Source organism: Nomascus leucogenys, chromosome 5 (assembly GCF_006542625.1).
Source record: "Nomascus leucogenys isolate Asia chromosome 5, Asia_NLE_v1, whole genome shotgun sequence".
NCBI lineage: Eukaryota > Metazoa > Chordata > Mammalia > Primates > Hylobatidae > Nomascus > Nomascus leucogenys.
In genome coordinates, this window is record NC_044385.1 from 23111052 (window position 1) to 23127357 (window position 16306).

The following is a 16306-nucleotide window of genomic DNA, read 5'->3' on the forward strand; positions in this document are numbered from 1 at the left end:
GGCCGGGGATAGGAAAGGATAGGAGTCGGGGTCGCGGTCGGGGTCGGGGCGCACTCCGCCGGCCCGCTGGCCTCCCTCCCCTGACCCCCGGGACAGCCCCCGACGCACGTGCTGGGTGACAGGCCCCCTATAGGTTCCATACCTGCCACCGGAAGTGAGTGAGGAGGGCAGTATAGGCATTTCCTGTGACGCGAGCGCCTGGACTCCATTAGGCAGCAGCTGGGGGAAGAATCAACACACCAGGGAGCAGAGCGGAGCGGACCCGAGGACAGAGGCGGCAGCTGCCTCCGCTGCCGCCCGCCGCCGCCGCCGCCGCCGTAGCCACTGCCGGGGCTCAGCCCAGCGGCGGGCCCCGCGCCCCCGCAGCCGCCCCGCGGCGACCCCCGGCGCGACCCCCGGGCCGCGCACCCCGAGCTGCCTCCGGGAGGGGGGGGGGAAAGGGCCCGGATCCTCCTTCTCCCCCTCCTCCTCCTCCCCCTCCTCTCACCCTCACCCTCCTACCCTGACCCCCTCCCCGGCCCCCCTCACCCCGACCCTCTCCCCGGCCCCCGCCTCCCCTCCCCCGCCTCGCCCCACCGGCTTCCCACCACGGCCTCTCTCGGCGAGGAAACTCTGGCCTCCGCTTCCTCCTCCTCCGACTCGGACACCGGCGGAGCCTCCCCGCCCCCGCGGAAGAAACCCCGAGCCTCGGCGGCGGAGGGAGCAGGAGAGCCCGGGGCTTCGGCAGGCAGAGCAGGCCTCTCCCCTCCGTCCTCGTCGTCCTCTTCCTCCTCCTCCTCCTCCTCCTCCTCCTCCGTGGTGGTAGTGGTGGGACTCCCCCCGGCTGCTGCCCCTCCCGCCGCCGCTGCTGTCCCCCACCGAAGTAGCGGCCACAGCCTGGTCAGCGGCAACATCATGCAGGCCAACGGGGCAGGAGGAGGAGGAGGAGGTGGCGGCGGCGGCGGTGGAGGAGGAGGGGGCGGCGGGGGCCAGGGACAGACCCCGGAACTCGCCTGCTTGTCGGCCCAGAACGGGGAGTCGTCCCCCTCGTCGTCGTCGTCCGCGGGGGACCTGGCCCACGCCAATGGGCTCCTGCCTTCCGCCCCCTCCGCCGCCAGCAACAATAGCAACAGCCTGAATGTCAATAACGGGGTTCCCGGCGGGGCGGCCGCCGCATCCTCAGCCACCGTCGCAGCTGCCTCCGCCACCACCGCCGCCTCCTCTTCCTTGGCCACCCCAGAACTGGGCAGCAGCCTCAAGAAGAAGAAGCGGCTCTCCCAGTCAGATGAGGATGTCATTAGGCTAATAGGACAGCACTTGAATGGCTTAGGGCTCAAGTAAGTATCCCTTACCGGCAGCTGGTGATGGACAGACCGAGGGACAGAGGCTCCCGGGGGGTAGGGGAAGGGGCGGAGGGGAGACGGGGGCTTGAAAGAGCTCGGTCAAGGAGAATGAGTGCTGGGCACGCAGGACCCAGTACACAGGAGGACGCGGCTCAGGCCGACCGGGGAGGAGGAGCGGACCTGAAAGGAAATAGGGGAAAATCAATCAGTCTGACAAATTGTGAGACGAGACAGGCGTTGAGGGGTTAGGAAGGGTTAGGAGAAACCCAAAGAATGACTTCTCCCCACGCACCTTCAGAGCTTAATTGTCTGTCAATAAAGACAGATGCGGGAGTGTGTCTCTGTATGTGTTGGGGGAGGGGTGGATTAGAGCTGGTGGAAATAATGAACCTTGGAGGATTTGTTTTTCAAGTGTATCTTGGAGGCATCTTTGTGGGACACCTCCCCACCCCCAACCGTGGCGGACAACAACCCAAGCAAACTACCAATCAGGAAAGACAATCACCTACAAGTGTTTATGGGAACGGAGGGGCTGGGATCATTTGGAAAGAGGTTGTTGAATGAATCTGGTGGGAATAATGAAGATACAGTGTTGATGTCGTTTAAAGGCCCTTGTGTGTGTGTACAAGAGGCCTAACCCTAACTAGTCTGAAATCTCAGTTTAATACCAAGAAGATGATCGCCTCTGAAAAGGGGACATCTGATCTGGTGAACCATTTGTTTTCAAATATAATTTAGGTGGCCTTGTATACCTAACATAGGGTGAAGGTAGACAGCGACCTTGGGCAAAAACCACCGTTTTGTATACACACAAAGAAAAACTAAGGGGGTGGAAGGTAGGATTGGTGGGAGTGCCTGATGAAGGAGGTGGAAGAGGCAGAGTCAGAATGAAATGAAGGGGGGAGGACGTGCAGCAGCAGTTTCCTACATTCAGAGTGTAGATTAAGCTCTCAGGCTAGCCGATGTGTACTTTTGCATTTATGGATTTCTTGGAGAGTGGGGAGAACAGAACTTTTTTAAAGTGGCATAAGTATTTCGGTTTTCAGGCAGATCATTGCACTGTTTAGCTAAAAATTAAGTTTTAAAGCTGAATAAGAAAGCATTGAAACATAAGCACAAAAAATATAAGACTGATAAATGAAGGTTCTTAGATACCAGAATACATGAGGGAAAAAAAATACAGTTGATGAATCTTTTAAGTGCTCAAAGACAAATATGTGGTAGGAAGAATTCACTTTATTCCCTAGGGAAAAGGATTAGTATGAAAACAGATTTTGTAAATGCTAACAGAACATATTACTGAGACAAGAAGCAAGCTGACAGCAGCAGGAGGAAATAACTCGTGACTGTTTGGAACCTACACCATAGTAAATTTGCTATTTTTAGTATAGAGAGAAAGGGAATGATTTTTGATGCTGGATTTATTTTAATTTTAAAGATTGACCTAGTAGAATTTCTATGCAATATAATACCTGGATATATAAGCTATTAACTGATACGGGTCATCTCTGTTACCTTGTGTGAAGCTAGTAGTTTTTATCTTTCAAAATGTAGTGACATAGTATGTAGATTCTGGTTTTTCATTTATTTGACTAGTCGGTTACAGCACATTTTTAGAAATTTTATACTTTATACATTAAATTGAGGCATTAAATGGCAAACTAGGAAGAACTTACATTGAATCTGGTTTCAAGAAAGGTTTTTAACTTGACTAGGAAAAAATGTAGGTGTCAGTTTTAAATAAAGTTTGTTTAACCAGGCACATGAAAGCTATTTTTTTCTTCATCATGAGGCTAGCTTAAAAACTTTGCATCTGTTTTCATGGACATTAGTTTATTTGGAAGATTAAAACCCTAAAGTTGGTCAGGTCTGTTTTACACTGTATCTTTCCTGCAGCCAGACTGTTGATCTCCTCATGCAAGAGTCAGGATGTCGTTTAGAACATCCTTCTGCTACCAAATTCCGAAATCATGTCATGGAAGGAGACTGGGATAAGGTAAAGTAGGGCATATAGAGCTGTGTGACTGCTGCTAAAATTACAGATTTGATGTGCATTTTGTGACATTTCTGTTTTTCTTTTATACCAATTTTTACAGGCAGAAAATGACCTGAATGAACTAAAGCCTTTAGTGCATTCTCCTCATGCTATTGTGGTAAGAGGCGCACTTGAAATCTCTCAAACGTTGTTGGGAATAATTGTGGTAAATACACTTTTGTTCTTAGTTTCACATTTATGCTTATTTTAATAGGTTATTGATAACTCTAGGCTTCTGCCTCTTATAAAAAAATAAGGCCTAAAAGTAGTTAAATTTCATATAATTTGTAAACTAGGTTGAGTATATGTTTTAAAGTATGAGTTTATATCTTTAAAATCATACTTAGTAAATGTGTCATTTGAACTTTATAAATTAAGCTCTACAAAAAATATATTGAAAGCTCTTCATGCTTTCAGTGCTACTAATAGAGGTTTTATATTTATAGAGTTAAAGATAAATTATACTTTTACTATGTTACTTAAAATACTGAATGCGCTGGTTAAAGAGAAAGTGTGTTTAGGTGTGTGTATATCCATACAGCCTTAAGAAGCCGATACATCATCTTTTTTTTAATCTTTATGAATTATAGTTAATTCAAGCCAACTCCATTGGTGTGCTGGCCATTTTCCATTCTTGCATTCCAGTTGTGTGAATTGACAGTGTCAAAGTTTGTATAATACGTATCACTCTGGTGGAGGGTTTGTATGCAGATTTGACCATTTGGCCCTGCTTACTGGCCTTATTTCCCTGACAAGATCAATTTAGTAGTTTAACCTGTTAGCCTCTTTCATAAATCTTAATGAATCTTTTAGACTCATGGGCTTTAATTCTTCAGTAGATGGTGGTGAGGGAGAGAGGAAATAAGTTTTTTTCTAAATGCTGGAGTTTGGAAACCGTGAAGAATCAGCTGCTAGCTGCTGGCTTTTTAACTTCTAGCTGATTCATTTGTTGTCAAAAGCAGTTTCCTGTCTGGGGGTGGGGAGAGAAAGAAGGCAAATAGGAAGTGAAGTAGAGAAACCAGCTGTTTGTTAAATATTAGTAAATGACTATTACATTTTGATTTTTTTAAAATTGAGTCAAACAATCTTTTCTGCCTCTTTCTATAAAAATAGGGCCTTGTGTTTTTTTTCTTTTGAAATCTTATTACGAAAGAGTTTTCAAACTCAGTGTAATTCTACACAATAATCCTAGAGAAATGGGCTTCAGGTGAATTAAAGGTGCAAACAAGCAAGAACAAATACAAATTCATTTAAGTTGATGATGTAGTGTATTTTTATTCTTTCATTAAATACTTAAAATATTAAAAATTTTAAACTACTGTTGACTAAGATGATTGGTAATAAATTAACTTGTAAAATAATTCTGTAGTAAAATTTAAAAATAAAAGCAGAAGTTAAAATAGTTAAACATCTATATTCAAAGGGATTGGAAATTTTTCGTTAACTAAAGTTTCCTCAATTGGTGTGTTTGGGGTTAAAAAAAAAAATACCCAAGTACATTTTATTGACCAATTCTGCATAAATTTTTGCTTTTGACTCAATGAGCTAAAATAAAAACAGTTAGATGGCCAAAATAAGAATTAAGGTTGCTTTCCCATTGGGCAAGTTAGCACTACTTGTGTGTTGACAATAAAGAACTTGCCTGTGGACTGTTTTAAAATGTGTGTGATTTCTTGGAGGTTGTTTAAGCTTCACCCAAATTACATCTGTAATTTAGTAGTAAAAAATTCGATAGGCTTACTTCCTATTTTTTTCTTATTTGTTTATAGTAATTTGAGGGTTCTGTATTAGATTCCGATTATGACTATCTCATTAGAAACCTTCATTAGAGGCAACATGTAAACTGAAGAAAGGTAGTTATAGATAATAAGGAGGAATCCTTTCTTTTTACAGCCTGTTCAGTCTGTAGAACATTCTAGGATCTAATAAAAGGTGAAGATTAAATCTCTGGCTGAGACTCATGCCATCAAACTGTTTAGGTATTTATAAAAAGAAAGGGGTTCCAACTTTTATCTCACTTTAAGCATTGATGAATCAATTGCTTTTAAAGATTAATTTCAGCATTTTTTGAAGTTGCTCTTCACCTCTCTAATTGTGTGTAAATTTACTTTTCTCATCCATCCCATCTCCAGAAGAAGAGAATCTAATATAAGCTTAAATTTGTAATAATATCTTAGAAGACAACTATTAGGGTTTCTTTAAACATAATTATTTTAATTGCATACCCAGACACATTTGATGGCTTAGTCTAGACTAAAATTGTACTTTATTTTTTAAGCCTGAATGTTTTCATTGACCCAATCCACTCTCCCTACAGCCTACTCCCTTTGTTTTGTTTTGTTTTGTTTTGTTTTGTTTTTTGAGATGGAGTCTCGCTCTGTCGCCCAGGCTGGAGTACAGTGGTGCGATCTCGGCTCACTGCAACCTCGCCTCCCAGGTTCAAGCGATTCCACTGCCTCAGCCTCCGAAGTAGCTGGGACTACAGGCACACGCCACCATGCCTGGCTAATTTTTGTATTTTTAGTACAGGTGGGGGTTTCACCGTATTGGCCATGCTGGTCCCGAACTTCTGACCTTGTGATCCGCCCGCCTCAGCCTCCCAAAGTGCTGGGATTACAGGTGTGAGCCACTGCACCAGCTGCTTAAATGGTTTCCAATTAAATGGTACTAGGAATGGCAGAAGTTGCTCTCATGAATCAGCATTTTTTTTTTTTTTTTTTTTTTTTTTTTTGAGACGGAGTTTCTCTTATTGCCCAGACTGGAGTGCAATGGCGCAATCTCGGCACACTGCGACCTCTGCCTCCTGGGTTCAAGAGATTCTCCTGTCTTAGCCCCCCAAATAGTTGGAATTACAGGTGTCCATCACCACGCCTGGCTAATTTTTTTTTGTATTTTTAGTAGAGACAGGGTTTCACCATGTTGGCCAGGCTGGTCTCAAACTCCTGACCTCAGCTGATCCACCCGCCTCAGCCTCGCAGAGTGCTGGGATTATAGGCGTGAGCCACCGTGCCCGGCCAAATCAGCATTTTTTAGTTTGGGTTCAAATACACTTAGCCATTTCTGGGCAATTTGGATGGGTTTACAAGACCAATAGTAGAAAACTTTTTTTATGTCTAGAAATATTTTGTTATTTTTTAATATAGTGGAAATATGCTTAACAAAAATTGGCGTCCATATTTTAAAGTCAAATAGGAGTTTTGAGAGCCAAGTTTAGATATAATTTATTTCCCCTTTTCTCTGAGAAATCATGATTTAATTGATAAGATTTGGCTATGACCTTACTCCAGAGTTAGAACCACTACTGAATTAGCTAGGAGGCTGCCCTTGAGAACCAAACTTTCTGAGTATCGTAATTTCTGGGTTTTTCTTTCATGTTGAGTTCAGTTTAATAATATGGGAGCAAAGGAAGGAATAAAGCAATTCAGTATTGGGTGGACTAGGGGAGCAACAGCAGAATTTACAACGTGAAACTATCATTCAAGCTATCCTAGTCACTTAACAATTTCAAATTTATTAGATATTAAAATGGAGAAGGAGATCTTCCTGGGCCCAGAGATGGTGAAAAATCATTAGAGACCAGAAATAATCTCTTAAGAGGTCTAGTTGGGAGTTGGGGAAAGACATAAAGGAGAGTTTATTTTCCTAATCTTTTTTTGTCTTTATTTCTTCAAGATTTTTTTTTTAATATAAACATTAGTAGAGCCCTGTCCCCATCTCAGCAAGCTTTAATTTTGTCTGATTTTTACGATGTTTTCAGTAAATATTTAACATTATTTGTTAATTAAAGGGTATTTGCTTTCTTGAGGTTATATTTACATTTTTGTGCTTTAAATTTTGGGAGGTAAAATACAGTTTTACTCCCCACCCTTATCATATGTGTCAAATACTTCAACTGATTTTTTGGAGAATAAACATTTTCTTTCAAACAAATCTCTAGCTGTGCTTGGCCAGCAGCATGTTAATTGCCAGGCACAATACCAGGATTTGATATCTGTTTGAGAATATTCTTGGTCTTGATCTGGATAAAATGACTCATAGAGAAATGCTCTTGTGCTACTTTTATAGCATTCCCTGTATATACAGAAATATGTGTTTATATTGGCTTCTCTCAGAGTTTTAGTCAGCCTTTCTCTGCTCTCCTGCCCCACCTCTGCCCCATAGAAAGAGAGTAACATGTTGTATCAAGATCTTGGTGGGAAAATAAGGGAGAAATAGCACTTTGGGCACTGTCCCTGCACACATTGGAATGGGGGAGGGGTGGGCATAGGAGCCTAATGATTAATACCAAAAAATATATAAATATTAAGTAAATAAAAAACTTGCCCTGAAATTTTTTTTTAAGCCCCTCAATTCCTAATTACTAAGAAAATTTAGTGAAGAAACTATATCACCTGCTCTGGCCAGTTCCATGTGACATTTAAATGAAAAAGTTCTGCAACTGAATATGATTTTCAAGTTTGAATTTAAAAAATACCACAAAATGGAATGAAACTTTTTTTTTTTGAGACAGAGTTTTGCTCTCGTTGCCCAGGCTAGAGTGCAGTGGCACAATCCTGGCTCACTGCAACCTCCGCCTTCCAGTTTCAATCGATTCTCCTGCCTCAGCCTCCGAAGTAGCTGGGATTACAGGCACCCGCCACCACACCCAGCTAATTTTTTTGTATTTTTTTTAGTAGAGACAGGGTTTCACCATGTTTGTCAGGCTGGTTTCGAACTGCTGACCTCGTGATCCACCCGCCTCAGCCTCCCAAAGTGCTGGGATTACAGGTGTGAGCCACCACGCCCAGTGGAATGAAACTTTTAACATTATATTGATAAATGAAAATATATGAGGTCTTCATTTCATAGTTGCATTTTTTTCAGAAGCTAAAATGGTGCGACTATCCAGAATGACTTAAAATATAAAATTCTTTTATTTTTAGATTTTTTTCTTTTTTTGCGTTGTTTAGTTTTTGGTTTCTGTGACCTGATGAATGTCAAAGTTTTTTCATTTAACATAGAAAGGTTAACTTCAGGCTATATGTACAGTAATGTACTTTTCAGAGCATCTTGGTAATTAATGTATTTCTGAAACATTCATTAGTCATTCTAAATTTATATGTAAAATTTGATAAGTGTAATTTTCCTAGAGTTACAGGAGTGTCTCAGTTTGAATTTTTTTCTGTTCCTTAGCCATATATTTAAGATGAGATTTGTATCAAGCAAAAGCACTGTATCTTATAAACACATGCCTAACTTATATGAAAGGGTTTATTATTGCTTACTTTCTCTAGAAACCACTTTTATAAGCTTATAGTTTATATCTCTCTTCTAAATACTCCTTGATAGAAAATCTTGTAGAGCAGTTTATTGCACTGTTAATTCTGCAAATAAATGGTAATTTCTCCACAGCATTTCGTGACAGCAGTGTATTTCTTTATGGTTTTAAAGTAAACATTTTGGGCCGGGTGCGGTGTCTCATGCCTGTAATCCCAGCACTTTGGGAGGCCAAGGTGGGCAGATCACTTGAGGTCAGGAGTTCAAGACCAGCCTGGCCAACATGGCAAAACCCCGTCTCTACTAAAAATACAAAAATTAGCTGGGTGCCTGTAATCCCAGCTACTTGGGAGGCTGAGGCAGGAGAATCGCGTGAACCCAGGAGGCAGAGGTTGCAGTAAGCCAAGATCATGCCACTGCACTCTAGCCTGGGCCACAGTGAGACTCTATCTCAAAAAAAAAGAAGAAGAAAAGCATCTTACGAAGAAGAAAAATTGTACTTTAAGTTTTAATTTTAAGTGGACTTGAGATCTTTACCGCTGTATTCCTTGGAGTCTCTAAATATGACTAACATTTCCTACCTACTGACTTCTCTGTTTACATCAATTGGCTTGCTCAAGCTCCACAAGTAGAAAATATGATGAAAAGGTCCCTCCAAGCTGTGGTCCTTAATTAGGTTTAAGGTTTAAAAGAAGTTTCAAAATGATATTTATAAACATCCCTTTTCTCTTGTAAAAAACTGCTAAGATTGCGACCACGTGGTTTCAAGTTAAAAGTAAAATAATAAAGTAGCATTTAAAAGTATTAAAGTCAAAAACACAGTTCAGGAAAAAACTAAATGTGAAAGTGTCTCACAGTAAAGCTAGAAAGTGGTTTATTGGTTTAGGGGAGAAAAGAGTGAATAATAGTTTCCTGTGCTTCATTTTTAAATGCATCAGTGATCAGATTGTCAGAAATACACAAGTACAAATATTGAATCTTTTTAAAAACCTTTAAGTTCAACCATCTAATGTAGACATCCCTTAATAGCCGCCTAGAAGAGAGTGAGTGCATCAAGCTTATGCTTGTCCACGTTAGTTGTAGGAAATTCAATACTTTGCACACCAACTTGTAGTCCATTTGTTGGACAGGTCTTAACTTTTGATAAGCCAAAATATGACACTTTTCTCCTTCTCGTGAGTGTGTCTAGTTCTGATTTCTGGTCTACTTATTCCCTCTTTCACATGGTGACTTAAATAGTTCACTTGCTGTTTTTTCTCTAATCTTTTCAAAACTTGTTGCATAAAACCCCCCAGTATCCTAGTTATAAAGTCATGCTTTGTAAAAAGCAAATTTCAAGTACTTGGAATAGTTCTAAATTTTTATACAAGAACTAAAATTCTAGGAGATTGCTTTGAGAGGAGAATTCATTTTTTCCAAGGCTGATGCCTCGGTCACTAATGATCTAGTCTGATTTGAGATTATTTGTTCAAAGCAGAGTTTTAGTAAGATGTGGAATTGAGCAAAGTCACATTTAATCTACTGTGGCTCTACTAAACTAAAATATTTTGAGTCATCTTGAAGCTTTATAAAAATTTATTTCAAAGGGCATAGTAGAATGGTTTCTACTGTTCTGTTTAGGCACAAACATTTTCTGAAACTTCCATCAACTTTTTTCCCCTGACTGCTGCTTTCTGTCATGTCAGAGGATGAAGTTTTTGCTGCTGCAGCAGAAGTACCTAGAATACCTGGAGGATGGCAAGGTCCTGGAGGCACTTCAAGTTCTACGCTGTGAATTGACGCCGCTGAAATACAATACAGAGCGCATTCATGTTCTTAGTGGGTAAGGAAACTGAGTTCTTGAACTCAGGTTAATGGAGGGCCAAAGTTACATTTCTTTAACATTTTTCCAAAATATAAAATCTTGATTATTGCTAAATTCTTAGATATTTGTCTAGGTAAACTCACTCCTGTGTGGATCAACTATTTTGGTCATCCTAGGAAACTGTTCAGATTAGGATAGAGATATATTTAAGTGGGTGAAAGGGAGAAGAAAATATGTATTGCCTGTGAAATGCTACTTTAGAATGTTCTATGAAAACCCTATTACATTCCAAGGACAGCTTTTGTAGTTAAAAATCTATGATATGGATCACAGTAAACAATGACATTTCCAGTATTGGTGCACACTAACTTTTTTAAGTGAATACTTGTCATGTGCCAGGCCCTTGCTAAGCTTTTCACATAAACAGCCTCATTTAATCCTCACATCAACATCAGTCCTTTTTTGGGGGGTGAAGGGTAGAGACAGGGTCTTACTGTGTTGTCCAGTGTGGTCTCAAACTCCTGTGATCTTCCCACAGTGCTGGGATTACAGGCATGAGTCACTGTACCTTGCCACATTAATCCTTAAAACGTTAGAGTACCCAACGGTTTGATCCTGGGCCTCCTTTTTATTCTCTATCTACATACTCTTTTTAGGTAATCTCATTCTATACCATGCCTTCACATACTATCTATATACCAGTGGCTCTTAAATTTAGCTTCTCATCTGAACTCCCAATATGTATATCTACTGGCATGCCTGACATTCTCCACTTGGATGTTTAATAGATGTCTCAGTTGTATGAGGCTGGTGTGCAGTGGCACAATCATAGATCACTGCCACCTCTAGTTTCTGGGCTTAAGCCATCCTCCTGCCTCACCCTCCTAAGTAGGTGGGATTTCAGGCATGCACAAGCACATGTGGCTAATTTTTTCATTTTTTGTAGAGACAGGTCTCACTATGTTGCCCAGGCTGGCCTTGAACTCCTCCTAACCTTAAGCAATCCACCTGCTTCGGCCTCCCAAGGTGCTGGGGTTAATAGGCATGAGCCACTGCACCCAGCCTCAAAACAAAATTCTGGATTCACCCCTTCATGATAAATACACTCAACAAACTAGGAATAGAAAGGAACTTCCTTGACCGAATAAAGGGCATTAATGAAAACTCACAGGGCTGGCAGTGAAAGACTGAAACCTCTCTTCTTGTGATCAAGAATAGGACAATGGTGTCTACTCTTGCTACGTCTGTTCAACATTGTATTGGAGGTTCTAGCCAAGGAAATGAGGCAAGAAAAAGGAATAAAAGGTTGAAAAGGAAAAACTAAAACGATCTCCGTTCAAAGATGTCATGATTTTATATAAAGAAAATTTAAGGAATCCACTGAAAAACTCTTAGAACTAATAGGCAGGTTCAGCAAGGTTGTAGGATACAAGATCAATACACAAGAATAATGGTATTTCTATAATCTAGCAATGAATAATTCAGAAAATGAAATTAAGAAAGCAGTTTTATTTACACTAGTATAAAAAAGAATAATTTAGGAATAAATTTAACCCCTACAGACCTGTGCCACTTCTAGTATATCACAAGATCTTCAACCCAGTTGCTTAAGGGAAAAACTTAAGCCTCGTATTGCTTTTTCTTTATCTTTTAACTTTGACATGTATGGCCTAATTCTAAAACATCTCAAATTTTCATTTCTCTGAATCTCCACAGTTTCTAGCCTAGTTAAGCCATGGACATCTCTCCTAGAATATTATAGTAGCTTCCCACCTAGTTACATTGTCTTCACTCTTAATTTCTTTTTTTTTTTTTTTTTTTTTGAGACAGAATTTCACTATTGTCACCCAGGCTGGAGTGCAATGGTGCAATCTCAGCTCACTGCAACCTTCGCCTCCCGGGTTCAAGTGATGCTTCAGCCTTGCCTCCTGAGTAGCTGGGATTATAGGCATGCGCCACCACACCCAGCTAATTTTGTATTTTTAGTAGAGATGGGGTCTCACCACATTGGCCAGGCTGGTCTCAAACTTCTGACCTCGGGTGATCCACCTGCCTCAGCCTTCCAAAGTGCTGGGATTATAGGCATGAGCCACTGTACCAGGCTTCGCTCTTAATTTCTTAACAATGCATATTTCACACAGCAGCCAGACAAGTAAGCAAAACCATAAATGAAGTCTTCACTCCCTTGCCACTGGCTCTCCTGCAGTCTTAAAACTCAAAATCTCTGTGCAAGGCCACAAAATCCCTGATCTTTTTCTGCCATCTTTATTCATTACTCTAGTGACACTCGTGCTCTTTCTGTTCCTTAACTTGCCACCCCTTAAGGCATTTGCACTGCTTGTCCCCTCCATCTGAAATGTATGTCCCCCAGTCTTTGCATAGCTGGGTACTCCTTGCTCAGCTCCCAGCCCAAGCATCATCATCTCCCAAGATTACCCACTGGGTATTCTCGTGACATCACTCTGTTTTTATGTTTTTTCTTTATAGCATTTTTCACTATATGATATGGCTCCAGCATCGAGAACAAATATGTGACACATGAGTTTGTAAATACAAAATGATGGACAAAAGAATGGGCTCAAGATAAGGGCCCATTCCTTGCAGATGAGGAAACTGAGCCTCAAAGAAGTTAAGTAGCCAGCACAGTATAAAGCTAATAATTCAGAAAGCAGGACTCAAAGCCTGGTTTGACTGATTCCAATGTCATTGGTCTTACCCACTACCACATCTTGAAACAGTAAATTCTACAGGTTTTTTTCTTGTTGTTTGAGATGGAGTCTGGCTATGTTGCTTAGACTGGTCTTGAACTCCTGTGCTCAAGCAGTCCTCCCACCTTGGCTTCCCAAAGTGCTAGGTTTACAGGCACGAGCCACCACACCTGGCCTGCTAGATGTTTTGATACGGTAGCTGACAAATTTCTTGTTCTGATTACTTTTTTTTTTTTTTTTTGAGACAGAGTCTCGCTCCATTACCCACGCTGGAGTGCAGCGGCACAATCTTGGCTCATTGCAACCTCCACCTCCCGGGTTCAAGCAATTCTCCTGCCTCAGCCTCCCAAGTAGCTGGGATTACAGGCGTGCGCCACCACGCCCAGCTAATTTTTTTTCTGTATTTTTAGTAGAGACGGGGTTTCGCCATGTTGGCCAGGCTAGTCTCGGACTCCTGACCGCAGGTGATCCTCCTGCCTCACCTCCCAAAGTGCTGGGATTACAGGCGTGCTGATTACCTTTTTAATGCAGTATCTGATTTCTTTCTCATCGGAATATCATTCACATGATGATTTTTTTTCCTGCTCTTGTGTCAGAACATATAATTTAGTCATATGGGTTTTATTCTGAAGCACACCATGAGTTTTTCACCTAAGGAAATGGCCCAAAGGTGGTGAGATGTGGAACTGGGATCAGAACCTAGGGTTTCTACTTCTCAGTCCAATGTCCTTTTAGTTATACCATGTGACTTTCTGTAAACAGAAATTCATTTGAAACTTTAAGATTTAATATGTATTTTCACAAGGACATAGAAGCAATTGTAAGTCATTTTTGTAAAATTTTAAAAATGAACATTTTAAAATATTATAATAAACTTTGCCCAAAAAAAGTTGTTTTAGAAACAAAATATTCACAATAGCCAACTTCCGGCCGGGCACGGTGGCACACGCCTGTAATCCCAGCACTTTGGGAGGCCGAGGTGGGCAGATCACGAGGTCAGGAGATCGAGACCATCCTGGCTAACATGGTGAAACCCTGTCTCTACTAAAAATACAAAAAAACACAATAGCCAACTTCCTATAGAGTATTTTGAGTATAATTACTTACATTATTAAATAAGTTTTTTTGATCAGCTAAAGCACTATGTACTAAAAATCAAGAAAAAGTAGTTCTGCTGTTTGGGAAGAGACTATTAAATCATTTAGATTCTAAACGAAATATGCTTTATGCAGTTAAGAAAGAGAGGGAGTGATACTCATGTTAACTGAGAGGTATAGCAGGTTGTAGACTAAGTACTTAAAATGCTTCATCTTCAAGAATCCTCATTACCCTATTCAATATTCTTTTTACAAGTGAGAGGAACAGATTTGTGTGGCAGAGCATGAGACAAAATAGCAGGAGAGTTACTTGCCAGGTCTAATATCCATGTTTGAATAATACCTTCACTTCTTTTACTTTCAAAGCCCATTCTTCTGAGAAGAGCCAAAACCAGGTCAGGGTCACACTCCCAGCAGGGGCCCCTCATGTATTCTCCAGAATCTGTGAACTTCAGCATTTATCCCACCTTCTGTACATACAGTGAGCAATAAGACAGTTCCCCAATTTTGTGCTCTGGGATCTCAATATTTTTCACAAGATGACACAAGGATGATTATCCAGTTATACTATTTCTTGAATGATGTTTATTATAAAGTCTTGAAGGTATGTTCTTTGAGTTTTATTTTACTATTCAGAAGTAGTTAAGTTAGCCTAGTGGTTAAGAGCAAGTTCTACAGCTAGAATGCCTGAGTTTATATACCTACTTTGCCTCTTAACCCTAGTCCAGTTACTTAAGCTTTCTGTGCCTTGGTTTCCTCATTTATAAAAATAGAATTATAATAGTGCTTACAGGGTTGTTACAAACATTAAAGGAAGTAATATGTGTTGAGTGCTATAACAGAACCTGCACAATAAGAGCCATATATATAATATATAACAATAACATAAGAATTTGTTCTGTTAATAGGTAATATATATTTCGGTATTGTTACTTTACATTTTAGTAATTATATGCAGGTGCCATATTAATGAATGGAGTCCACTGTAGAAATTTCTTGACATGTGTTAGTAAGCAGATAGCCAGATGGTCAGTACTTTTCAATTATATTTATTACAAAGAAATGGGTTTAATATTGGTTGCTTTCTCTGTTGTATTTTTAGGTATCTGATGTGTAGCCATGCGGAAGACCTACGTGCAAAAGCAGAATGGGAAGGCAAAGGGACAGCTTCCCGATCTAAACTATTGGACAAACTTCAGAGTAAGAGTCTTAATTTTTTATGTTGCTGTGTTTTCTCTTAGATTACAAATGGATACAGTGATCAATTAGGAAGACATATCTAGACATACTTTTATTGAGTGGTTAGAAGAGGGAGAATCAATTTTTTCAGACTGTGTCATGGAGTCTAAGAAGCTAACCTCAGGAGTTAGTGAAAGGGCACTGGTTCCAGAGCAGCCCTTCTTTCATTTGTATTATGTGGTGATGCTCCCCCTTAAGATTTTGCTGGGGGAAAAGTGCTGTGTTTAGAGAAAAAAATATGTAAACCACAGTTTTAAGTCACAAGTACTTTAAAGATTTTGTTGATTTCAATAGTAAGGTCCAGGTTCCTTTAGGTAAATTGTTTTATTCTTCCCCAACCATGTTATATTTATTCTAGATTGTAATGCGGGTTTCATTTTTGCTGTGTTTTTATGTAAAGGATGTTGTTCTCTCTGAAAATTACATGATTCTATAATTTTGATGTTGAGATGACAGTGACGATCCTAAGAATCACAAAGCCATGCAGTTGGGGAGGTATAGGGATTCAAGGATTGCAATAGGTTGGTATGGATATCAAAACACCAGTTACTCCCTGAATTCACACAGTATCTTTGGCATTTGGAGCAATTTGTACTTGATTTTAGCCAAAAGGCCAAGAAGCGATTTTTGGAGCAGTTTGATGGGAACTAGAACTTAACCTATTGCAGCATTTGCCAAAATTTTGCTCTTTGTTAAGTGGAGATTTTACTTACACCTGGTCTCCTTCTGGTACACAATAATTATCTGATATTCTTTTCATTGTTGTCTTCTTTTTCTTCATTTTGTTGTTGTTATTCCTCACTTATCCTTCCTGCCCCTAGAAAATCCACATACAAAATAAACCC

The 16306-nt window shown here is 40.5% G+C and overlaps 1 protein-coding gene across 2 annotated transcripts in view; it reads left to right on the forward strand.

Annotated features, from left to right (window-relative positions):
- The first annotated feature begins 212 nt into the window (after positions 1 to 212).
- WDR26 (WD repeat domain 26) overlaps positions 213 to 16306 on the forward strand; it is a 50277-nt gene continuing 34183 nt past the window's right edge. Inside the window, exons 1-5 of one of the 2 annotated variants that reach the window (XM_003275073.3) lie at positions 213 to 1316; positions 3219 to 3318; positions 3419 to 3475; positions 10299 to 10435; positions 15325 to 15422. In XM_003275073.3, coding sequence (XP_003275121.2) covers positions 895 to 1316; positions 3219 to 3318; positions 3419 to 3475; positions 10299 to 10435; positions 15325 to 15422 — 814 coding nt within the window. In that variant the 5' untranslated portion in view covers positions 213 to 894. Of the gene's footprint in view, positions 1317 to 3218; positions 3319 to 3418; positions 3524 to 10298; positions 10436 to 15324; positions 15423 to 16306 lie in introns of both variants that reach the window. The other variant, XM_003275072.4, reaches the window with a different exon arrangement.